This window comes from Lissotriton helveticus, chromosome 10 (assembly GCF_964261635.1).
Source record: "Lissotriton helveticus chromosome 10, aLisHel1.1, whole genome shotgun sequence".
NCBI lineage: Eukaryota > Metazoa > Chordata > Amphibia > Caudata > Salamandridae > Lissotriton > Lissotriton helveticus.
Genome location: NC_136071.1, coordinates 89,721,192 through 89,747,280, shown reverse-complemented (window position 1 = coordinate 89,747,280; position 26,089 = coordinate 89,721,192). Strand labels below are relative to the sequence as shown.

At 42.8% G+C, this 26,089-nt stretch overlaps 1 protein-coding gene across 1 annotated transcript in view; it reads left to right on the top strand.

The window, feature by feature from the left end:
* LCMT1 (leucine carboxyl methyltransferase 1) overlaps positions 1–26,089 on the top strand; it is a 172,807-nt gene that overhangs the window by 93,901 nt on the left and 52,817 nt on the right. The window contains exons 8-9 of the mRNA XM_078664171.1: positions 11,074–11,175; positions 16,769–16,860. Of these exons, the coding sequence (XP_078520297.1) occupies positions 11,074–11,175; positions 16,769–16,860 (194 nt within the window). The remainder of the gene's footprint in view (positions 1–11,073; positions 11,176–16,768; positions 16,861–26,089) is intronic.

Sequence of the window (26,089 nt, the reverse complement as noted above, 5' to 3'; positions counted from 1 at the left end):
ATGACACTGTTGCGGATGCTGCGGAAGATATTACCTATGCTCCCTGCCCAGACCAGACCAGAGGTAGTGCGGAGCATCATCTTAAGTAGGCTCGACTACTGTAACTCACTACTTCTGGGGGCACATATGTTCCTGGTGGGAAAACTGCAGCGTGTGCAGAACTTTGCCGCCAAATTGGTCCTTTCGCGCCGACGATCTGACTCTTCTACCATCGCACTTAGAGATCTTCATTGGCTGCCTACCCCGCAGCGGATTGACTTCAAAGCCCTTTGTCTGGTACATAAGGCCCTTCATGGACAGGGCCCTTCCTCTTTGCAAGAATTGTTCTCTTGGTATGTACCGTCCAGATCTCTCCGTTCGGCCTCAGCTTGCCTGGTGGTAGTTCCCAGGATCCTGAGGACCCGGATGGGAGGTCGTTCTTTCAGGTTCACCGCAGCGAGACTGTGGAATTCCCTACCACTATGCTTACGAGGCATGGGAGATCTTACCTCCTTAAAGAAAGCTCTGAAAACATATCTTTTTCCAAGAATTATGTAAGCTGCGTAGCTGCTCAAAAGACCGTGTATGTATCATCAAAGTCTAAGCGCCAGGATACCCGTTGGGTGACAGTCATTGCGCTATACAAATACACCAATACATACATACATACATGTGAGTAAATATAGAGAGGAAAATAAAATAAGTATAAATACATAGATTAGATCTATATACTGGAACATTCAAGGGGGTTTGTTAAATTCATCAATTGATGGGTGATGAATATTAGAGGATAGAGCAGCTGTGTCTATATAAATGGTGACAGGTGACCAGATAATATCTCTTCGTATAGCTAAGGTCAACAGATGAACATAAGCTCTGTTTAGACAATGGTTGTAGCAAATGCCATACCACCATGCCTGAAAGGAAATAACCGAAGTGTTCTTCCAATTCTTGGTAATTTGGTGAAAGGCAGCGGACAATAATAAGTAAATAATGTCAACATTATAAGTAGAACATTTCTAATAACACTATAAACTTCCCAAAAAGACATTAAAAAATAAAAAAGTAACATTTGTATGAAAAATATAGTTTATTTACTTCTATACTTTGAGCCAAAATTGATATGTCTGAGGGCAAGAGAATAACATGTGATGTAGATCTGCCGAGGGTGATTTATAAGACCAACAATTAGTCGTAGTGTTGGGATTCATTTTATGTAATGTAAAGCACTTGTGAGCAATTGTGAGCACTCTAGTGCTCAGGCGTGATCGCGAGTCCCCTACAAAAGACAGGAGTTTGAGGCAGGTTCGGCCTTGACAAGGCATTTGCAGACTTCGCAGCGCATATCAGCATCCAGCGCCTGGGGCGAGTCAAATTGTGTGTGCAACTGTGCATTATTTTTTAAAACTACCTATTTTGTCAAAATTTGCTTTTCATGTTACTTTGTTATACCCCTGATTTTAAATCGCATTAGCGCATTCTTGCACTGTAATCGTTATCATCACCGCTGTTTAGCGGGTCTCTAGCCGGCACTCACATCCTTGGGAGCCATCTTGGGGGTAAACTGGGACGTTTTCGCGGTGCCATCTTGTGAGCACTCTAGTGCTCAGGCGTGATCGCGAGTCCCCTACAAAAGCCAGTCATGGTTACGCGCAGCGGTGACGCGCCGTAATCGCGCCAGAGTCGAGCCAGAGTCCTGCCCGTCTGCGCTCGTCCGCGCACGATCGGGCCCAGGGGCCAGCACCCCTGATCGACGGTCGGTATATTCCTCTACAGAGTTACATCTATTAGACTCACTTAATTATATCCTAAGTCCCACTTTTCTGACCACACTAAAGAAGGAGGGCATTATACGAGTCAATAGTAACAGGGCCACGTCCCCTATATCTAAACTGAAGTTAACCTGCCTGAACACTAGGTCTTTACAGAAACATCATCTTGAAATCTTCACTCTTCTTCAGGATGAGGATATAGATGTCCCTACTCTTACAGAAACATGGCTGGGGGATAGTTCATTACCCGATATCATAGCCGCTCTCCCAAATGATTATGACGCTATGTGGCACAATCGTGCTGACAACGCTAGGGGGCGGGGGTGTAGCAATCCTGTTTAAAAAACATTTAACAGTCACTAAATTAATGGCTGAAACAGTAGATCTTGCGGATATACTGGGGTGAAGATAACCTTAAATATCACCTGTTTGGTTGTTCTTACAGTCTATCGGCCCCCAAATCTACCCCTTTGTTTAATGATCTATTTGTCCCTATTATTTCAGACATTCGTACTCGCTATCAAAAAGTTTTAGTAACCAGAGATTTTAATGTTCACTGGGACAAATCCCACAAAGACTTGGCAACCTGACAGTTGGAGACTATTACGACCTCACTCGGCCTTCAACAGTTGGTAGAAGCACCTACCCATGACAAAGGCCATACCCTCGATCTTATTTGGACCTCAGATCCGGAGGTAGTCCTTATTGATATTCTACCCTGTATATGGTCTGACCATTTTTTAATCAACTGTAATATCCCCATAGGAGGTTATCTGTCCCAACCGCTCCCAAAAACTAAAAAAGTACGTCAATGGAAAAAAGTTGATTCAAAAACTTTGACCAATACTCTTTCTAAATATACACAGCTATCGGTTTCTCATGGTGATTTAGACCATGATTACACGGCTATAATGCGAAACCTTAGTCATGCCATTGACCAGATAGCACCCGAAAGGGAACAGAAAATAAAGGGAGTAGAAAAAGGGGCTCCATGGTTTAATCCGCCTCTGAGGGAACATAAAAGAAAGCTCCGCCATCTACAGAGATGCTGGAGGAAAACCAAAGATGGCATAGATCGGGATCATTATAAAACATTCCTTAAACTATACAAAAAGCATATCCTGTTAGCAAAAGCAGAGTATTATGAATCCCGAATAAAGAATGCAGACAATATCCAGAAAGAAACTTTCAACATCCTAACAGAATTGAGTAAGAAAGTGGAAAAATCAGAAACGCTGATAGATTGTAACACCTTTCAATGCTACTTTCTGGATAAAGTGGATGCTATTCTCTCTGATATTAAGACTACTGCCAACAGTTACCCCCTCTGCAGGATTTCCAAGCTTTTCAAGTCATCCCTCTAGAATGTACCATCTCCAAGTTTCCAGAGATTGACTCTATAATCCTTGGCCAGCTTGTTAGTCGAACCAAGTCAAGTTCCCCAGCGGACCCATGCCCCCCCAGTGTTTTCCGTCTGGCGCTTCCTACCTTAGAACATCATATCATCTCCCTCCTTAATAACTCACTGGACACTGGCCACTTACCATCTAGTTTTAAAGAGGCACGAGTCAAGCCCCTGATAAAAAAGCCCGGGGCTGACCCTGCTATGCTGAAAAACTATAGGGCAATATCCCAGCTGCCTTTTTGTCCAAGATCCTGGAGCAGCATGTCCTGAAGTCTCTCTCGCTATTCCTGGAGTCACACCATCTTCTCCAGGAGCGTCAAGCAGGGTTTCGTGCGCATCACAGCACCGAGCTAGTGATGCTCTCGGTTCTGGATGAGCTCAGAGGTATGGCTGACAGTAAAAAACCAAGTGCCCTGATACTTTTAGATCTGTCAGCGGCATTTGATACTGTCAGCCTTAACCTACTTCTGGACAGACTGGCTTCTTTTGGGATACAAGATTTAGCCCATCAGTGGCTAAAATCTTTTCTTTCTGGCAGGACTCAGAGGATTCAATTGGGGGAACAGATATCTGATGTGGGTACTCTGGAGTGCGGAGTCCCGCAGGGCTCTGCACTGTCCACACTTCTGTTTAATCTATATCTGCAACCCTTGATTGACTCCCTGGTTAGCATGGGCTGTAGAATTTTTAACTCTGCCGACGATACTCAGTTGTTACTTAGTATTGATAATACGGCATCCGCACAGACCCTTGCTCAAAATATTCTTCGTCATACGGTGAGGTGGAAGACCGCTAATTCGTTGGAGATTAACCCGGAAAAAACAGAGGTCCTGGTGGTCTCAACTGCTGTCTCACCCTGGAGTGACCTGTTTTGGCCTCAGGAACTCGGCCTCTCCCCTAAACCATGCCCCAATGTCAAAAGTCTTGGCATAAAGATTGATCAGGAGCTGTCAATGGCCAGCCAGATTTCTTGTGTTGTTGGAATTTGTACCAACTTAATCAGACAGCTGCGTAAGCTGGTTCCCTTTCTCTCCTCGTCCATGCTTTGCACAATTGTTTCTGCCACAATAATCTCAAGACTGGACTATGGGAACGTTCTTTATCTTGGTCTACCAAAAACCCTGATTAGTCGACTGCAAGTAGTATTGAATGATGCAGCTCGATTAATTTTCAGGCTGCCTAGACGGACCCACGCTTCCCCATTATTGTGTAGGTTGCATTGGCTCCCCACGAAACAAACTGTGGAGTTCAAAAGTCTATGCATTGCCCATAAGGCAATTTACGGGCATGCACCTGCCTATATTAAAGAACGCCTTGAGGTCTATAACCCTAAACGAACACTGAGGTCCTCTAACACACAGCTGTTGTCCTGCCCCCGATACAAATTGGCAACAAAAGGAGGTAGATCCTTCTCTGTACTGGTTCCACAGCTATGGAACAAATTGCCGGAGCCTATTTGCAGAGAAAGAAATCTTTTGTACTTTAGGAAGTCCCTAAAAACTCTCCTGTTTAGGGAAGCTTTCTGCAACATTTAAATATTGCTGCTAAACATGTTTCCTTTTTGGCATCTATTCAGTTGTTGTTGTTTCCATCTGTCTTGAGCGCCTAGAGTCCTGACGGTGATTTGGCGCTATATAAGTCCCAGTTAACAATAACATTAACAATAACAATAAAGGGAATGATTACATTTCTATTATGTGTACAAAATAATGTTTGAACAAGGTTTGCAACTCTGAAGGATATACAAATTTTAAGCCAACTTTTCTTCCAGATTTGAAATGAACAAACAATGTTGACATCCTTTTCCCATTGTAGTTCTAATTGTGTTTTCTCTCTTGAAGTTGAAGCATTGGGCGAAATAATGGTCTTGTGTAGAATGGAGGCATTGAAGACCTATCTATTGGGAATACCAATTGACTATATGATCTATCTAACAGTTTGAAGATGAGATAGACTGTATTGTCTGTGAGATAAGTTCTCATAGCAGGGTATATTTTTGAACAAAGGAATTAGGTAAATGAAAACAAGACTGAGCTTGTTGAAATTTCAAACAGATATTTTTTTAATCAAAAAGTTGTTTAACCCAAAAGAGAACCTTCTTTCTCCAGGCCTTCCAAAAAATAGTCCTATCTCTAATCTTGATTACCTGATTATACCAAAGGAAGGACTGTAAAACTTTACCAAGTTTAAATTGATGAACTACTTGAAATGTTTTTAATGTTTTATGGAGATGCTTAAGAATAGGGAGAGATCAGTGTGTAGGTTCTTGAGTAAATGTTAGAAATACCTTCAGTGGAAATGGGAAAATAAATTATAATTTATTATCCATCTAAAGAGGAAGAGAAGAAGGACTGTCATCTGTATAAAGGATATTGTTAATTATTTTCAAATAATGGCTTGGAATCTGCATCAGGGGATTAGACCAAATAAAAAGAATAATAGGTACTGTCATCATTTCAAATGAATCTAACCTACCCCACCATGATAAAAAACATTGGATTCCATCTGGAATTTAAAGAAGCCATTTTTGAGATTTTTTTTTTTTATATTTTTTTTTTTTAAAAACCTTTATTGTGCACCGATAGTATACAGCTACGGGCCCACAACCAATCTGGCCGGCCTCGAAATCAGGTCATGGCACGTAAAACAACCATAAGAAGCTCAGCAGTCCCCAAAGACAAAAACAGCAATATTTTGAATCACATTGAAGGGGAAAGCGACCACTGAGTGCAGGAGTAAATAAGGTTAATTTTCTAAATAATAAGATAAGAAGGATCAGAGACCATGCAGTCCACCAAAAAAAAACCACAGCGCGGGCAATGCACACAGCAGGATGTTGAAAAAGCAAAGGAGTCACAATCGGGATAGCGACACAAAATTATACAGATCAGGATAAGAGAACATACAGTCAAAGGTCGTACCCAGCATTACCCACCACAAACACGTAGAACAACCTTACGAATGAGAATGTGGACACCGAAAGAAAAATGGCAAATGGCATAACACCCAGTCTTCATACTGACCCAAGATAAGAAGGAAAAAGGAAGAAGAGCAAAAAGAAAGAAGAGCAAAAGAAAGGCCCATAGAAACCGAGACGGACAAAACAAAACCCCTCCCCCCAACCCCCACCCTGCACGCATGTAGAGGCTACGGCCTACCCCCCCCCCCAACAGTGTGCCTGTCGCCCAAAAAAAGTACCCGAAATATAGAGAGAGAGAAGAAAAGGGAAGAAAGGAAAAAGGTATATATAACAAACTGGAGGAGGGCCGATCACGCACGCAGGCTCCCGGTCTCCCCGGCCATGTATGTATCGTCTACCCCATAAGCCACAGTAAGCAACAGTAATCACACAATATGATAAAAATGGGGAGAATCATCATGCCCAGCGCCACGAAGTATATAAACAGGAGCAAGCAGGCGGAGGAGAAGAAAGGATAGATATACGGGCTCCCGGACGCCCACTCTTCGAGCCAAGGTCCACAAAACAGTACAAAATAAAGATTCAAATCAGCCAGTATATCGCCCGTCCCATATAGTCACCAGCCGTCCATGTCCCGGATCTCAAGACAACATTCTCATCCTTGTCCCTCACGATCTGCTATAACAAAGGAATCCAACCGGCCGGCCGCCATTTTAGGTGAAGTGGGTGATCGAAATAGCCATATCAGCACGATGTACTGCCCATCAAAGTCTACCAGGGACAGTGGTGAATAAGCCACGATGATGCGTGGGAGTTCGACGTGTAGCAATAGCCCCCCAGAGTCCACGGGCCAGTCCGATTGCAACCGTTTCAGGAGAGAGGGGAGGGTCGCCCCCTCGGTACACAGTGGAGTGGCCGGGCGCTTTGTCCTGAGCCGATCATCAAGCCACGATGCACGTCCACCATCACCCAACTCTGTTCCAACAACGATGAGCAGTTCCACGGCTGGCTCCAGGCCACGATCTCCAGACAGTCCCGCCTCCACCGGGGTAGCCAGTTCTCCATGGTCGGGTGCAGGGTGTGGCGCAGTGGCCCGCAGTCGAAAGTCACCACGTATGGCGAGGCACACAATGGCATCCAGCCGGCTCCCCAGGACCTGGGCACCACAATCCAGGGCAGTGCGCAAATCACCCAGGGCAACCAGCACTTCAAGAATCCCTGGCGGTGCCCCAAAAGTGTAGTCACCGGCAGTCCTCCTCACTCGAGGCTCCCCGTACTCCAACCGGTTATCAAACTGCCTCTCGCCGGAACAAGGTCGGGCCGGGAACACGGGGATAGCGGTCAGCATTATGCTGGGGTCGGGGACGTGGATGCGGCCCCAGTGGTCGCCCGGTCCCGCAATCGCAATCAAGAGCTCCCAGTACCAGGTGTAGAGTCCGTGAGGCTCCAAACGCCGCCCACAGTATCCCTAGGAAGATCAGGAAAGTGCCGGGGCCGTTCCTAAGCGGAGAAACAGATACATTGTAGTCTCCCAGGGCCACAATGTTCCACAGGCAGACACCGCCGCCGGGTAGGACGGAAGGCTACAGTAATGGAGGAACAGTTCAGCAGATTTCCTTCGGCCGGCCGGCTCCTCCCCGTCGTGAGTGGCCGTTGTTATTGCATCCGGGGCTGGCCGTCACCAACACTCGAAGCCCCGGTCTCGTGGGTAGGAGGGCCTTAGATTAGGCGAGGATGTTCCGTCGTTATCACCGCCGGCAAAGATCACGGAGACACGCCAGCGAAGGCAGCAACATTTCTCCCACATGAAAGCACGATTCAAAGTCAGGATAATGAACAGGAGGGTCGTGCAAGGCAAGAAGGTCGGCGGAGCCGAGAGCCTAAGCGGCCATCATGGTTGCAGGCTAGGCTCCTCCCCCCCCATTTTTGAGATTATTGATTAAAATTAATTGAAAAACTGTCTTTGCTATTATTCGTAATCCATAGCCTCTGACATTTAATTTTCTGAGAGGCCCATGTGACGTTGATGGAATCAAATTCATATTTGAAATAGAATTTATGAAGAAGAAGAATTTCACACTTATCTGCATTAAGTTTATATCCTGAGATTGCAGCAAATTTATCTCTATTCTCAATAAATGCTGGGATCGAGAAGTTGGATTAGAGATGAACATCATACTCTCGTGAGCATATGCTGCTAATTTGATCTGCTTATCTCAATATGAAAATCCCCCAATATTCAGATTATGTCTCATTTTAAGTTAGAAAGTTTTCAATGCCAGAATAAAAAGCAATGGTGAGAGAGAACAACCCTGTCTAACCCTTCTTTTCAGGGGTGAAGAAAAGGAAATCAACGCATTTGCAAATATAGAATATAATAAAGAAAGTGAACGAAGAAAATCTGGACCACATCCAAACCATCTGAGCAAGTGAAAAATAAATGAATAATTAATTCTCTCAAATGCTTTTTCTGTATCAAGAGAAATAGCTCCAATGAATTTCTTATATTTATGGGATTTACTTAAAAAGTTGAAAAATAATCTAGTGTTGTCTGGTAAATGTCATAATTTAATAAAACCTATTTACCCGCAGCCTTCCAGCCTTGGTAACAATGTTTCAAGCCGTACTGCAACTAACTTAGCAAAAATGTTATAGTCAATGTTGACCAAAGAAATTGGTCTATACTTTGTACATAGTATAATATCTTTACCCTCCTTGAGGATTATACAAATGAGGGCAACTTGAAATGTACTTCTGCACGTTTTTGTAATAAAGAAGGAAAATAATGTAAACAATTTAGGGAGAAGTGATTTAGATAAATGCAGATACAATTCTATTGATAATCCATTTGGGCCTGGGACCTCCCCTTTTTTCACCTAATTCATTCCTGAAAGTTTTTCGGTAATATTAATTTCATCGTCTAGAAGGGAAAAATCCGTAGGCAAGTGATTATCTTTAGGAATCGGTGCTAAATATTGGATAATAAAATCTGAAGATGCTGTTGCTTTAGATGTGTATAATTTAGAATAAGATTTCAATTGAGCTAACATGTCAGACTCTTTGAGAAGGGAAATATTGCTCTCTGTTAAAGTGGACTGTATCTTTGTTCTCTTCTTCTTAATCTTATGATAATTAGCTAAGAGCTTTCCTGCTTTGTTTTGGCCTACATAATATTTAGCACTAGAACGAATTAAATATAATGCTGCATCTTCAGTGGAGTGTTTATTATATTAAAATACAGCTTGAATAAAGACATCTAGACAGGCATTGGATTTAGTAGTGAAGTATAGATGTTTTAATCGTATATTATTTTTCATTATGGCAGATTACTTTTGACGATTTGATTTATATTGTTTTGATACAAACGAGATGATGAAGTCCCTAACCAAACCTTTGATAGAGTCCTATACAATTCGAGGAGAAATGATAGGGGTGTCATTAATAACAAAAAAACTCCTGCATAAAGGATTACAAACTCTGCCTAAATTGAGTATTTAAGAGAAGAGAATTATTGAATCTCCATCTTTTATTTCCCTTAAAAACCGGAAGTAAGTCCACATCTATAATCTCTAATGCATGATGAAGTTAATATAATATACATTTCTGACTTCAAAAGATGGGAGGATAACGTTTTAGAAAGAAATGAATGATCTAATCTAGATTGTGAAAAGTGTACTGGAGAAAAGAAGATGTATTTCTGTAGAGTCAGATTACAATGTCTCCAAGCATCTACCAGAGACCTCAGGGTGTTTAATAATGAGAGGCAAAAGAAATTCCAACCGCTTCATTGAAGAAAAAAAAATAACAATCCAGAGATAAATATGCAGCCAAACGTTACAAGCAATAGAAATGCCTGGTGCCTATGGTATCATGGAAAGGCATTAAAGTAGCAAATTATGCTATTGATAGTCTGCTGAGGTGAGGGAAGTGCCGTAATCAAAACAAAATAGCGGACGTGACTCACTCAGCGCTCCCGCAGTCATAGCGAGATAATTACATCCCTACCACAACACAGCACAGCGGTCGCTGAAGCAGTGGAGCAGCACTTCCCCGGCTATTCCTTCTAATTCAGAGCTCTATAGTGCCAGTTAAGTTTCTCCAGCCGAGAGTTTCTCGTCAGGCCGAGAGCTGTGCTAGCCGGCAGATATCCTCCACGGCATCAGGCTACGTCCCCCTGTTATCGACTTCTCTAGCAGCATGGCTAGTGTCCCTTTTCCTCTTTCCCAGGGTTCAAGACTACCAAATGAGGCTGTACTTATACAACCCTTCACATCGAATCCACTGATCTTCTAAGTATAGAGGCATTCCAGAGTTGACAGGATCATGGTCACATTCATAGCTAATAACATTCAAACCAGAGTCATACATGGTTGGCAGTGTAACCAAGCATAGCCATGATGTGTCACTGAATCTAAAAACAATGAAGTCCAGTGCTTGCTTATTGTTGTATTGGATATTTGAAATTAATTGTATCCTGGATTGAAGGCTTGTAAAGCAGTATGGGAGGTTCATGCTTAGTTGTAGGGAGAGCTATCCATCTGTTATCCATTAGTATTGCAGAGAAACCCAGTGGGGGTTAACCTGCACTCTATATATATGCCAACAATGTTCTGTTCATATATTAGCTGTTGTGGGTTCAGTGCAGGCTGTTGGTGCTTTGGGTGCTTGCAATGCAGTGAGTAGATATTGGTGCCATAATAATGAGGAGGCAGTATGAGGTGGTTTGTGTGTTCGGTTGTTGGTTGCAGAACGAGCTAATTTTCATGTTGATTGTGATGCGTTGGATATGGAGTGTTGTGAGTTGTAATCGGGACATTTTATCCTATGGTGCTGTTTCTGGGGTTGGGTGTATTGGGAGTGTGGTGCAGTTTGTGGTAACCAACACTTAGATTGTGTTTGCCAGTTGACACCCTGGGCTTTCTAAAGGTGCAGTATTATTTAGTCGATATACCAAGCTAGTGCTAGTTGTCTTACATTTTCTTTTCCATTCTGTCCAGATAAATATGGGTGATCGGTTTGGTCATATCATGGTGGAGAACATGCAGAGGAGACAGTGTGACTTAGCTGGTGTTGAAGCGTGTCAGTCCTTACAAACACAGGTGAGTCAAATATACAAAGTTCTATTCCTATGCAATCTGAGTAACTATTTTCTCTGGCAGTCAAGGCACTTATAGTTGTAGTGTGGGTGGTGAATTTTGTCAGAAAAGACAGAGTGACTAGAGTAAACCAATATACAGATAATCAGACATGCAAGATCACAACTGTCCAGGTAAAAATCAGTGGAGATATCTGTAACTAATGTAGGATAGCTCCGCTGCCTGCATCAGGTGATGGATAGTGCTGCGCTCTATGACAGGCTTGGGGATAGCCTTACTGTCTACAGAAGACCAGCCTGCTGATCAAGGGATTGCTCTGTAAAAGGTGCGCTATAACTCTGCAGTCTGTTTTAAGTGAGGGGTAGTTTCGCTGCCCGTGACAGGTGAGTGATGACACTGATGTCTAACCTGATTGGGTAACCAGTGCAAGGGATAGCTCTCCTGTCAGTTTAAGGTGACAGTTTGGCTGTTGTTGCTGTTTTTTTCACAGGTTATGTTTTTCCCCTGCACTAGTGCTGGTGTCTGCTCAGACCTATACCCTTTTTGGGCTGTGAGAGAGATGCGTTTTGCTGCTACAGTTCACTAATCATTACTTTTACTGCAAGGCATTCACTTCCTCTCAGTAATTAATACAGCTATCTATAGAACCCGAAGTTGCAGAGGGAGTTGATAAAAGGGCACTATGGTAGTGCCAGTTTCTCATTCCCTAACAGAGCTTTCACTAGTAGGCGGAAGGGGGGGCACTAAAGTTTGAGACCTATGGCAACATCTGCTTGTTAATAGCCAACCTCTGGCACTCTCCAATTCCAGAGCAGCCAGGTCCAGAATGCTGTAGCTCTTGTTCTCACTCTAGGTTCTATAGCTGCTACATTGATTTGCCAGTTGTCAAGGCTTAACCATGTCTGTATCCCACTATGGTTGTAAGCCCTTTGGGACCCCATAAAGGCTACAGGGAACAGGTTTCTATCCAAGATTTTTGATAGAAGACAGATGATAGTAGCAACAGGCCGCTAGTCCCAAGTGCTGAGGCAGCATTTGCCCTTTGTCTGAAATTCTCCACAGTGACCTATATTCTCCAAGTCATAGATTTTCTGCATATGTGTCCTGGCCCCCGAGGCACCTATGCTATAAGAACAACAACCTCTCAGACATTTGTGACGCGGACGAGGAAGGGCGGGTTTTTCAAGGCACAGAGCCGAGGGCAAAGGCAGGGTTTATTGAACTTGAATGAAGGTGTGTGCAATTGCCCAGATAATTGGGTGTGAATGACAAGCACAACTCTTTTAAACATGGCTTGCATAGTCTTGGGAAGGCAAAATGTGCGGTAAAGACCAGTTTAGGATTAGAGCACTGATGGATGGATGTCATATGATGATAAGATGAAAATCATACTATGCGGTAACACAATTTAATGATATTTTGTTTGCTGAAAGAACTCTAGTGTAACTTTGTAACTTCCTAAGCTGTTGTGAAGATACTAACAAAGCGACCCAGTGTGGCTTGTGTAAGAAGAGAAAGAAGTGGTATTAGAACAGGAAGCACCCGTCAAAAACCCAGTTAAAAACAGAAACAAACCATGACAACCCATAGTTAACCATTATTTAATGAAGGGAAACTAAAGTCTGTCCTTCAATTGTTCTCTTTGCATTTGTCACCCCGAATGGGAAGGGTATCCCCAGACGTGAGTCTCAGGCTGTCCATGCCACTGGAGTCAAGCTAGCCTGGCTGGAGAGAGATGATGTCCTAGGATGCTTTTTTCCGGTTCAGGGAAGACATGGCTTGACAGTTCGGGCTGGACTGTTCCCATGAGGCACAGGGTCAGACTGATTTGCATATGGCCATGTCTGAACTGGGGTGGCGGAGTGAGCTAAAGAATGATGATGGTTAAACCCAGATCAGTTGACTGGGTGTGAGTGCTTGCAATGTTCAACACTCCGTCCATCATCCCCTTTGGTTTTGCTTTGTTCGCCCTAAGTTGGCAGGGTATGCCCAGACATGGGTCCCTTGCTCACTTTGCCACTGGGGCCAAGCTAGCCTGGCTGATGAGGGTTGAAACCCCCGAAACCGCTTGTTTCCAGCCCAGGGAGGACCTAGCCTGGCAGTTGGGATTGGACAGTTACTTTCTTTTCGCCCCTCCCTACGCGGATCTGGAACTCTGCTCCTAAATGTTGGTGTTTTTCGAAGGCTTCCAAACTTTTCACAGTGTGAAATGTCCCTACCGAAAACTATAGGATTCAAGATATGCCACGACTGAATGAGATGTCTTTCATGAAATAGCAGGAGAATAGTCTTTGGTTCTTGGACTCCAGACACAAAGCGTTACAATAAATGTGCTCCTGTACCTGAAGGTGATTTGAGACCAAGAGGCAAAGTGTATTTTGCCGAAAATAAGAAGAGGTTGCGGCCTTTGCATAAATCTCACTCCTGCTGCAAATCACAGGCCCAGACTCTGTCCTGGTCACTGAGCCTTTTCCATGACAATTCCGCTTCTTGCTTGAAGATGTCTGGTAAATAAAAGTCCAAATCCAAATGCAGGCATATAAAAGTGAAGTGGAACTTGACCCCAACCCATCTCTCCAAGTAGAAGTCAGTGGGTGTCAAGATTGTGAGTCTCAGTCCACAGAGGTCACCGTTCACAGAACCGATTCCCTTATGTGGACGCGATGTACCCAGAGTTCCCAGAGAAGTCATCCTCGACCCCAGTGCAGATGAAGGCCTTCAAGAAGTCATGCTGCAAATACACAGTGTGCCTCTGGCTCCCTTTGGCAAGCCTTTGGGCCCACGGGACCGGAGAGCTCACCAATTGGGTTATGGCTGGTGGTCCTTCCCTGACACCATCTTTTCCTCTAGGACCTGTTACCTGTCATGTACCTCCTTCAGCTCAAGGATCCACATTGGTTTACACCGCCCTGATACTGATGCAACTCTTCCGGGGCAGGTGGATGATCGGAAACCTATGTTGGAACCCGAACCGACATTGGCTTGAGCTTTACAAATGTCAATCTTTGAAATTACAAAAACGCAGTCGGTTGTCATGCAGCCTGACTTTAACCCTGTGCCTCTACCGTGTTACAGCTTATAAGCAGAGGCTCCATTATCTATTTGGTTCGGACTCTGAAACTGTTCCAGAGCAAGGTGTACCTAGGACATTGATGACAATGGTAAAGGGGAGTGGCTTCCTCCCCTATATTACACAGAAGACACCTGATATCTGGTTTACAGAACACCAGGGGCTTCATACCTCTCTTGTGACAGAGCTTGACTCGCCACATGGGCCACTAGTGGAAGAATGTGCCCTATATGCAGTGGTGGCTTGGAGGGCAGCAGAGGTGTCCGAGTTACAGCTGGCTAGCAACATTTCATCCCTTACTTCTGCTTAATGATGCATGCATAGATACTCTGGTGGCTACCTGGCTAAAACAATGTTCTTCTCCGCCATTAAACAGACATGTGGCCAGAAGTCCTAGACCAGCATCTGGCGACCTGCTTTTTCTCACCCAGCATCTCACCTTTTGGGTTGCGCAGGCGGTCTTGTTAATTGTTCTGGCTTTCACATGGAGCTATTTGAGAGTTACCATACCTGATGTAATGTGGTTAAAGGTTTTAATTCCAGTAATGGGGTACTCCACTGCAGATAACATGGCTTTCCTTGGATAATGTTTACTTCAGACGGTGGTATTAGTACTGCAACCCTGTCTGAAAGTTCAGAGATGTGTGAGGTGTGCAGCAATACGAGTTACCTATAGCTCTGCAGTTAAATGCCAAAGGCTGTGGGATCCTGCTCCAGTTGGTGGATGAGAAAAGGTGCAGATTATAGAGCAGGCATTGAGTGGAAGAGCAGATTCTAGGATGGGTTCCAAGGACTTACAATGAGCAACATGGTGAACAGGCCCAGCGGTGACATCTTCTTTGTGTTCTCCCCTGGATGCAGAGACATTTGTGTATCATTACCATATTGTAGTCCTATTAAAAAACTTGGGTTGATGTGGTTCCAGCCACTTCATAATCAAGGACCATAGACTTGGTGCTAAATCCCCAGTAAAGTAAAGTCCTTCAGCATGTCTGCCTGGTTTGTGAATTACAGCAATGGCTACTTCAACATTGAGGGGGTTAGACACCCTGTCTCTCCAAAAGAGTTTAATAAACTGGTGAAGCCGTGGCCAGTTCCACAATAAGGAATTTAGACCATAGCTGTATATCCGTCCAATCCCAGTGATTACTCTAGTTTCATCCCTGCTACAATTTTGACCAATTCCTGTATCATAATTTCTGCCCCTTATTCCTCCTTTTGTTGAGCTGGGATGTGCAAGTCCTCCGATCGCTCAATATATGCCTGAACCTCTGTCTCTCACTAGTTCTTGGGTATACAAGTCTAGTAGAATGTCCCCATATCATCATACTCTGCTCTTGACTCTTTCATTGACTCCTTTAACACGCAAGATACTAGCCAACATGTTTGCACTTTCTTACTGTTGGCTTTATATAGTTTTTTTAAACTCTTGACATGCCATATTCTACCTTATCAATGGCCAGACTTGACCTCTAACTGGCCTGATCTTGAGCCATACCTTGGGAGATTGGTGTCTTGTGTCCACATGCAAATATTTTCATCCAGTAAATCTAAATGCAACTCATTTATATTGTCAGTGGTTATCTGGAAAAATCTGGCATGAGTCCAGCCCTCATGAACTTACTCTGGACTATCTTAATGTATGGCAAGTGGAAATCCGGATGGGCATGTCTGACTAACAAAATCTGTTTTAAGGAGCCACTTTTCATACACAAACCACAAAATGACTGTTAAATAAGAGATGTGGAATGCAAGAAAACTCCATGTGCCCATCTGTGTCAGTGCCCATAGTGGTCTTAGCTTATAAAATGCAGTGACATGATTCATGGTGCTGCTCTGAACTTTCTTGGTATACCTGGGACAGTCACTGAACCTTGTGTTTTGGGCTCGCAACTTGTAGGGGAGATTTGGTCTAGCGACTTTATACCTTGGACCAGGGTATGAATCCATCCCGTGGCACTTGATTCAAAATACCGTGGTTCTTGGGAAAATAATGTATTGTCCCCATACCTAAAATATAAATGTGTAACATGCAAATGTGTATATTTGAAATGTAATTTTGTGATTAAAAAAATGCAGTAATGTGAAGTGCTCCATTGCTTCACAGACATATTTGTGCAATATAATTATCAATATATACATACAAAGGCAGAAGACAATTAGGGCCTGCTTTAGACTTAGGTGGGTAGGGGAAATCTTTTACTTTCTGAAGAAAAGTGCCAAATCCAGTGTTTATTCCACTGGATGGAATTCCTCCACCATACTGTCCCTATCTTGGGAAATATTTCCAGTGGTAGTTTTTCCTTTATCCCTCAAATCTAAACCAGGCCATTGGTCTGCCACTAATACCTGCAGTTGCTTGATGACACAGTCTGTTGGTCTTGGGCCACTAAGATGCTGACTCCCTGATGAATATGCTCGTCCCATAGCCTGCTCTCCTTGGCACAGATGCTGTTTCACGCCCAGGGCACTGTTATTTTTTTATCATTCATGGCAGCCTTCAACATTCATGTGTTTACTTTGCAGAAGGACAGGCTATTGTTGAATGGCTGGGAAGATGCCACGGCCTTGGACATGCTTCAAGTCTACAGCAGCCTTCCGCAGGATGATGTCAGGAGGTACAGTCCCCTTTTATTCAGCATATAATTGAAATTTTTCTCCTAAGTGTTCCCAATCGAAGCAGGTTATAGGGTTGGTCTGACAAGGACGTTGACTCCGGGGCTGCGTTCTAGCTTTGGACCCTCTAAACCTTCTCTTATCTTATGGCTACTTATTAACCCGCGAGTTCAGTCCATGCTGCAAAGTCGAGCCAGAAGTGCCCACGTACCAGGCTGTTGTCTATGGATCATGTGTACCCTTGTAAACATGTACCTTGCCTTCAGTAATATACTTAAGAGTGCTGCTTTATTATTGTAACCTTAGAATCTACCTTTTTAATTGTTAATATAACCAAGCTCTTTTGCACCTTTTGACAAACATGTGGTGGTTGTTCTTCTAAGAGGGCAAGTGCTTTAGGGATTTGAGACTCTGGATGGGGGTGATCGTACTGAAACAGAGTTATGAGCTGTGGTATGTGAAATTGAGGTTATGAGTGGCATTTCTTTACTTCCAGAGCCATGGGTTGACAGCAGTGAGTGTCTTTGCAGTAAAATGTGTGGCCATCCACCTGCTAATTTATAGTGGAAGTCCTTGAATTTCATGCTGAGATATTGTTGTATAGGTTCTGGTTTTGTCTTAGCTTCTGGAGTTCCTGTATCCATAGACCAGTGAGTGTATTTAGTTTGTAGAGAAGTCGCTTGCTTGTTGCACTGGGTGACTATTCCACTTTAAAGGATGCTAGTTCACATCACTTCTGCCTCTATTGACCAGTTCTGGTTGCATCGTTGTTTTGTGTGCATTTGCATTTTTATGCTAGTTGTTTGGTTTCTCAAATTGTGAAATTCTTTGTTTGCGTGTGATTGCTCTCAATTTGAATCGTTATGACATTTGGGACTTGCATTTGGGAGATTGATTGAGTTATTGACTCTAGATGCACGAAGTTAAATTGTCTTTACATTACCAGTTGGTGCCTCTTAGGGTACTAGGATTTTTGTGGTGATAAATAGTTCTCAGGTGAGGCTAGGCCATGATGATAAATAATCCCTATGTTGCTTCTTTTCATTGCATGGATATTTGCCCAGCAGCTGTTTGTGAATTCTGATTTTATTTCAGCTTTGAGGTTCATCAATTGGCCTGTGGTGACTGAGTTATTTATTAAGTAATAGTCTGAGATTTATGTAGTTAGTACACTGTGATGCTGGCTTTGGGTGATTATGATTTTGTGTGTCTTATGTGGTATGCGCTTCTCCTGTGTCTGTGTTTTAGTGTTGAGATGTGCCTGCAGTACCTGAGGTTCTATTACCAGATCATGGGGACTTCTGAGTTTTGGCATCTGAAACTTTTAATCCTGTGCAGTTGCTGATGCTTTCACTTGCTTGAGTCGTGATTCAGAGCATGGGCACATACACAGATGTCTAAATCGCAAAAAACCATGGCTTGTTCATTTATGTGCAATTTTTTTTAAGGTGTTCTCACATTCACAGTTTGTGTGGCTCATACCTGGTAACTCTGGGGCTCTGTGCCGAATCTTCTTACCATGGTTGAAGCCCCTTTCATTGTCAGTTTCAGTGCTGTGGTCATCTGATTGTGGTGATTTCTGATCTCTAGTTGTTGGTGTGCTAAGAAGGGTTCGGTATCTCTAATTGTTGGTATATGCGGTGCGTTGTGGGTGCTTGGCGTTCAAACCTCTTGGAAGTGCAGTTCAGGTACTGCAATTTTTCTACCTTTGCAGTGAACCTGATTTTATGTTCTAGACCTTGGAACACGTTTCCTGCACTGTAGCCTGTGCTTCATAATGTATGTAGTGTGATTAATGTACCATGGCGGAGGGCCTCCGATAGACACACAGCGCTACCTTAAGCCCATTTATTGACTGAGGGCTTTTTGTGCAGCATATTGTTTCAAAAACAATATTGTTCTAATCTTTTAATAAGTTACTTTTTAAAGTGTGATCAATACTTCCAACCTTTCATCAGCTGAACTTCAGATGCCTTATTCACATGACTACAATTACCCAAATCTGAATAAACAGTCACATCTGGACTGTTCTCAAGCAGTGACATGAAGGAGAAGGTGCCATCTGGGAGGGTTGGCGTCAGCAGATGTCTCCCTAGCATCAACAGGACTTTTCTTTCAACTGCTCTAAACTGGAGAAGACAAATTGATAACATTCAGAGGGGCACATGCATCAAGCATTTTACCGGTCTGCGAATCTGCCCATTTGCGACAGGTAAAATGCCTTTTCTGATGCATCAAAAGCATTGCATTTGCAAAATAGGTAATCGCAATTTTTAGGATTACCTAATTTGTGATTCCCCAAATGCGATGCACGTAGCATTTTCAAAATGCTACTTTGCACTTTGAAATCACAAATTACCATTAACTTCAAGTTGATGATAATTTACGAATCCTTTGAAAAATGCACAAAAGAGCATTTTTCCAAGTGCCATGTGGCGCACACACAAGCCCTTAGCGCATGTGTGTGCGCCACATGTGCACATTTACCTTTTTTGGGGATGCATCAGGGGGGCCTTAGTCCCCCTAGCACCCTTGCAATTGCATTCGCAATTTGTGATTACCAATTTGGTAATTGCAAATTGCGAATGCATTCCCATTAGTTCCTATGGGCCTATGGGCTCATAGAAATGCATAGGAATGCATTCCCTAATAGCGAATCACAATTTGCGATTCACTATTTGGGAATGTTAAGGATTCGCAAAAATATTTGCGAATCCTTCATGCATATGCATTTGCGATTACCAAATAGCGAATCCTTAAAATTCGCTATTTGGTAATCACAAATGATTACCTTGATGCTTGTGCCCTTAAAAGAAGTAAACTATGAATGTGACTTAAGTGCCTTTCAGGGTTGCCTTCGCTATAAATATATAATTCAATCTGAAAGGACTGATCTTCCTCAGCAGTCGTTGATTAAAAATCCAACCCTTTGGCATTAAAATATGGATGTTAAAACTAAGGAATGGGCCATTTGCCTCTATTAGAGACCATATGTTACAGGAAGACGAATATGTCCTTTGATACAAAATGGCATCCGTGCCAGACAGCTGTCCAATCTTTAATTCATGGGTTACTATTCTGCAATGGTGTAAAAGAACAGTAGAGAACAATGTTATTACCATGGTTTAGGAAAGTACATACGCGAAGAATGATGTGATAAAACAAGTAATGAGTTGAGGATATATATACATAATTGTGTTTTAAATTCGGGAAGTTTCTTAACCTATTTGACGAAAAGGTAAAACAAAGTGTTTTTTTTTAAAAGGTGGAACTTTTACAGATTTTAATATTTGCATAACCTTTAATAGCAAAATGCAGCAGTGTTAATAAACTTATGTTTAAAACATAAACTTAGACGTAAACACTTGGTCATCTTTACAGCAGCAGCTGCCACCGCTCCATTTGAATTAGAAGATCACACACTCGGGTTGTTCCTTTCTCAGGCACTTAGAGAACCATAGCTCCCATGCTCCTTTGAAGTGTGGCTATATGCTTTTACAAGATGTGCATTTTGTTTTTAGAATGTATTAATAAAAAAAAAGAAATACATGTTTTTAACCTTATTTTCAAGTATTCAGTCTTTAAAGTCTACTGAATGGCTTTATGGTGTGGTTACTCAAAGTATCACTGCCTGCATTCAAAGATTGTTGGTTCAAATAGGGCTCCTGGTCTTTTGCATGGCACAGAACTAACCTCTATCTATGGGGAGTTTCTGACATGTTCCAAATGTCTTTCTCTTCTTATGGATGCATTGTAACCAGGTTGTGTGAGCAGCTGTTAAGAAGAAGACCGAAGGATCCGTTTAGCAGTATACGGCTCTATGTTTTCCTACGGACAGCAGTGAGCTTCTTTGTTGCAAGACGGTGCAAGGGCTCTTGCCTGACAAATTTGTGGAGAATCTAATCTGAAAAGGGCATGCTAAGCTCATTTGAGCTTTTGGATGAAGGTGCTGTACTCTTGCGATGACTTCTCCAAAGTAACTACAATTCGAGCTGTGTTTGAATAAAGACAACGGCTGCCCTCATTTTAGGGAGCTGCGAGAAAATGCAGCAAAATGAAACTCATAAAACCTTTGACGTGGGTTTCCTTGGACTTGTTTCAGCCTATCATACCTTTAAGACTATAAACAACTCCTGACACTTTAACTGATGTGTAAGCTATTCTGGATTGTGAATGGAAGTTGTGATCTTTCAAACTAAGGGTGGTGGACCAACACTATCATCTCGGCTTTTACTTTTGAGGTAACTTCAGTTTTCTGCCCTCTTTTCCTGGTAGTACATAATCAGTCACTCAGATTGTCTATTTAAAAAGGGTTCCATCCCCTTGTCATGTCTCCAGGCTGTCCCCTGTGTGACATCGAGGGCAGAGGATTTTTCAACACACCAGCTGGGTACGACACAACTTTCTGTGAGGAGAGAAAACACAGTAAGCAAAGCGACAAAGAGAGGTACGGAGACATGAAGCAGATCACACATTGTGTAGAGTAGCTTCCCAGCCAGAGCACATTCCCGTACATTTCCATGACTGATACACAACATCTAGTGTGAAAGTAAAGGACGAAGACACACTTTCAGTCAAGGCGCATCCACTATGATCCATGTCTAGCTGAAATCATGTGTTGAGTACTATGAAGCGACATACAGTATCCTTGTAGAACAGAGAGCATCTTCTCAGCCCAGCGTGACTATTGTGAACCTGGGCATGCAAACAAAGGAAGTAAGCCCTTATGGGCGTCAAAAGTTCACCACATAACCTGTAGTGATAAAGTCAACCCCGGTAAGCTGCAGCTGTGCGCGACTGTCCCAAACAAGAGGAGGAAGCACAGACCTTTCAAGCTCACGAGTCAAGAAGGCACCTGTACAAATGAAGACCTCCCCTGAACTGTGGCAGGCTCTCACACAGTCACCTCCTTGTGGCATAAAAAGTGGTCAGAAGATGTGGAGGAGTACGCTCCCAACATGTATGAATAGTTAGGCAGCCAGTTTGTTACATAAAGAAACCTGAAATCTCATGAGATGAGAGAACGACAGCCAGACAAGGGTAAGGCACTATGATAACTAAGCAATAAGGTGGCATGTTTAAACCAGACCTGCCATTCAAACCTATTAAACAGACATTTTGAAAATAGAAAGACCACACTAACATTAATCCATAAAAACTAAAAAGTCTTGATAAGTGCAAATCTGCCCCAAGTTACATTAAATAAATAGAGACGAGAAACGGAAGAAACACCAAGATAAACATAAGCACGTCCATCGACAGAAAATCAAGAAATGGGTCAGCTTCTTTCTTGCGACACCACCAATCATCTCGCCATAATTCCTGGCAGCACTTGGGCCGAAATAGATTAAATGACTAGATGGTTTCATTTGGGACTCAGGAAAAAGGACAAGAATTAAATGTGCTGACAATAAAGCACCACGTCGTCAACACTATTCAAAGGATAATTAAAGAATCAATCTGCGAAGTACCAGAAGGTTAGAGATGCACTTGATGCAAAATTTCTGAAACCAATCAGCAAATTAATCAGCTGTCTTAGCGGACTAGTTCAAGACTGCAAATTCAAAATGTTATTTAATGAAGAAGCCATCTCACTGAGAATCATCTATAGATGTCATTCTGAGTCACTCAGATGCAGACTGTAACAAAAAGCTGCTCACTTGAAGAAATTGTAGAAATGACACATGCCAGTAATCAAGCAGAAGATTAAGCAAAGGAAATAGAAGCACTCACATCAGAGAAGCAAGACAACGCATTTTTGTTACAAACACGCCCAACAAGGAAATATCCCAAGGAACATGCACAGCAATCCAGATAAAAAGACACTCAGGGAAGCATAGGATGAAGTCGCAGGTCAGACAAAAAAAGAGAGAATACTATTGAAGTGGGCAGTCATACCCTCGTGATGCCCGAGCCATGCAATGGTGCAGTAATGCTGATAATGTGTAATAACGATCACTTCAAGAAAATGTGTGAAGGATTCAATAATGGAACTCATCAAAAAGCACTATGAAGTTTGGCTACGTATAGGCCATAGCATGGGCTGTAACAGACAAGAGCAGTAATTCCTTCAGATGTCGCACAACATCATTTGCAACATCGCAGTCTCAGATATCACCATCCAGAGACTCACAATGAAGATACATGCAGTTGTATTTTCAAGACAGTGATGCATATTTATTCGTGGTGCCTAAGGAACAATGAGCAAAGTACAAAAAATCCAAGTTTAAATCTCATAATTGGGAGATTGTGCTTGTTTGTGGAGTATATTTAAATTACAAGACGATCAACCACGAGCCAAGGCTAAACTAAACATACGTTTGTGTTTGTGTAGAGTCCAAATACAACACAGATGGCAAGGTACGCATGCGCATTGACATGAGAGTACTCAAAGCTGCCATACAACGAGAATGATACCAGGGACCTCACTTCACTGACATGCTACATTCCTGAAAAGATCTGGGGCATTTTATAAAGTGGACCATAACAAAGTTTACCATCAACTTGAGTTACACTAAGGTACAGCACAACATTCACAACTCATCTTGGACTGTTCACTGTATATGACTAAGGTCTGGAGTATCAAAAGCAGAGATATTCCAAGAAGCGAGTAGGAGAGTGATCTGCACATCATCAATGCACTTAAATACTGTCAACATTTTAGTATTTGCAGCCTTTGTAGAACAAAACAACAAAGCTCTACTCGCGAGCAAGTGTGTTGAGAGCTTCAAGATGCACAACTAACACTGAATGCTGCTAAGTGTGAATTTTAATAAATGCTATTTAATATTCTCAGACCGAGAAATGTGCCCCAGACCCAGATGAAATTAGAGCTCAGAATGCTTCCACTGATGTTAGTGACTTCAGACCATTTTATTATTGGCCAATGCTTGCCCATGGTACACAGTGAGCTATGCCACCATCAGCAGTGCCGAGAGAAATAACGACTCTAGAGCACACATTCGACTGGACCCTGGAATGTGAATATGCATTGCAAGAAATAAAGAAATCAGTAGCACCACCAACAGTGCATACTTCGACCTGCACTGTGCACTGAACCTATTGTGGACAGCCGCCCAGTAAGCTGGGGAGCCATTCTAAGACAAAATTATAAAAGCAATGACAATCACTACGCTTGATTCTACACCATCTGTAGTCTCTGTGACACCAACATGGCATACTCGCAACCACAACAATAGGGCCTGAGAGTTTTTTGGGACTAGTGAACACTATTATATTTTTATTTATGGGAAAAAGGTTCATCATAATATCATACCATTTGGAGCTTTCAACTAGATTTGAGGTCAACAGGTCTTCTAACGTTAAATAATGGCCTGCCAGAATAAACCTACACCATCACTCACAACCCTGAAAAAGACAACAACTCTGCTTATTACATGTCTCGGCACCCTTTAACCAGAATCAGTAGTAGAAACCCATGAGCAGTAGAATACATCAGTTTCATTCTGTGCCAAGCCGCTCCCCCATCCATGTCTCTTCAGGCTCAATAGCTGGCTGAGTTGTATCTTTTAAGGTGACTTGATATAGAGGAGAGGGTTATGGAATGAAACCCAAAATATGCTCCGCGACTCAGTCCTACCGCTCTCCAACAAACATCTTTTGAAGTCTCCTGGAGTGCAAAGGTCTTCTTGTGTGCAATTTATCCTGCACAGCGGTAATAGAAAGTTCGCCATCTAAAAAACGACTTGGGCGATGACATGGGATGTTCTAGTTTTAAGTGGACCAGGATTTTGGGTGGACTGGAATTCAAAATTGGGTTTGGTGGAAAAGAGGCAATTGCAGACCCTTGAAAAGCTAATTGTTAAGTGCCTGGCCTACACAGCACATAGAGTAACATTAAACATGGTGGTGTAGTGATATCTAGCATCTTACTAGAAGTAAAACTTTACTTCAACTAGACCTGCTGTACACAGATCCTGCAATGGACAATAACCATCAGATCTCTAACGCCCCACAGATACCAGCTTGCAACCATCCAGTGTTGATTCTCAAAGCACTGGAAAATGTCCTGCAGTGCTACTGTCGCACAGTTTCCACTTTCCAGTAGGAACTGCGCGTTTGTTGGGCAATATAAACATTGGGATTGGTGCTAGACTGATTCTATGCATCCCCTCTGGATATGTTGTCCTAAAGGCCAGCTAGCTCACAGTGCCCCCTTAAGCCCCCCTTACCTAGATTGGTGGAGAATGGTTTGGGCAGCCTCAGAACATGGCAACCCTGATCCCTCCTAGAAATCATGGTGACAGATCTAGCGCCTTTTCGCTCAGACACTCGTGTGCTCACAGAGAGACATACAAGAAAGCACAAAGGGGTGTTTTCAATATTTATTGACCATCGTGATTCTTGTACAAAATATCTGCGCTGCATTGATCAATTGACAGAAGCAGATAAAAGTGATTAGAAGTATAAGGATGGTGAAGAGAATGAACAATTCCACCATTTTGCTAAAACAGTGTATATGTGCTGGCATACTAGTGTTGAGTATAGTGTACTCCTACTATGCGTTCCCTAACCTAGTTGTCTAGGGTGTGTGTGTCCTGCCAAGAATCTCCTATAGGATGGTCTAACTCCCTTTTACCTGAAGGCAAAGTACATAGGTGCCCATCTTGGTCATAGGTTGGACATCCCTATTCTCATAGGGATCAACAGGAATCTGCTAAGCTCAAACGCCAACACAGCAATGACCCCGAAAGTGACATCCAAGTGCTCCTTTCTTGAGCACGGAAGTGTGTGTGTATTTATAACAATGGCATCCAAGCTTCCGTGTAGTTTCCTCAGCTGAGCTGATATTGTTCATTGTCTCTTTGATTGCAAGTCGCTTCATGAGGGAAATAACATATACCATAATTTGCACAATGTGTGTTGGGACCTTGTACGAAATGTTCAAGGTGTCGTGATAGAGTTCTTGCAAAGGTATTTTGTAAGCAGACTGGTTTTGCAGGAATTAACCCTGCACTGCCACGCAAGCAAATGTGTGTCAAAAGTCATCGTGTGAAAGAGAAGGCAACTTAAGAAACGTGTACATTAAAATGGCAGTGTTTCTTACCGGGCCTAACTGAGCCACGTGACACTACACATTTCACTTACAATACCTTATTCCTCTCTGACGAGACATAAACGTAACCCATGAGGTAAGTCTCCAACCTGAAACATTAGAAGACAGTGTCCTTGGCAGAAATAGTGAACATTAAATAGCTTCTGATTCTAGGG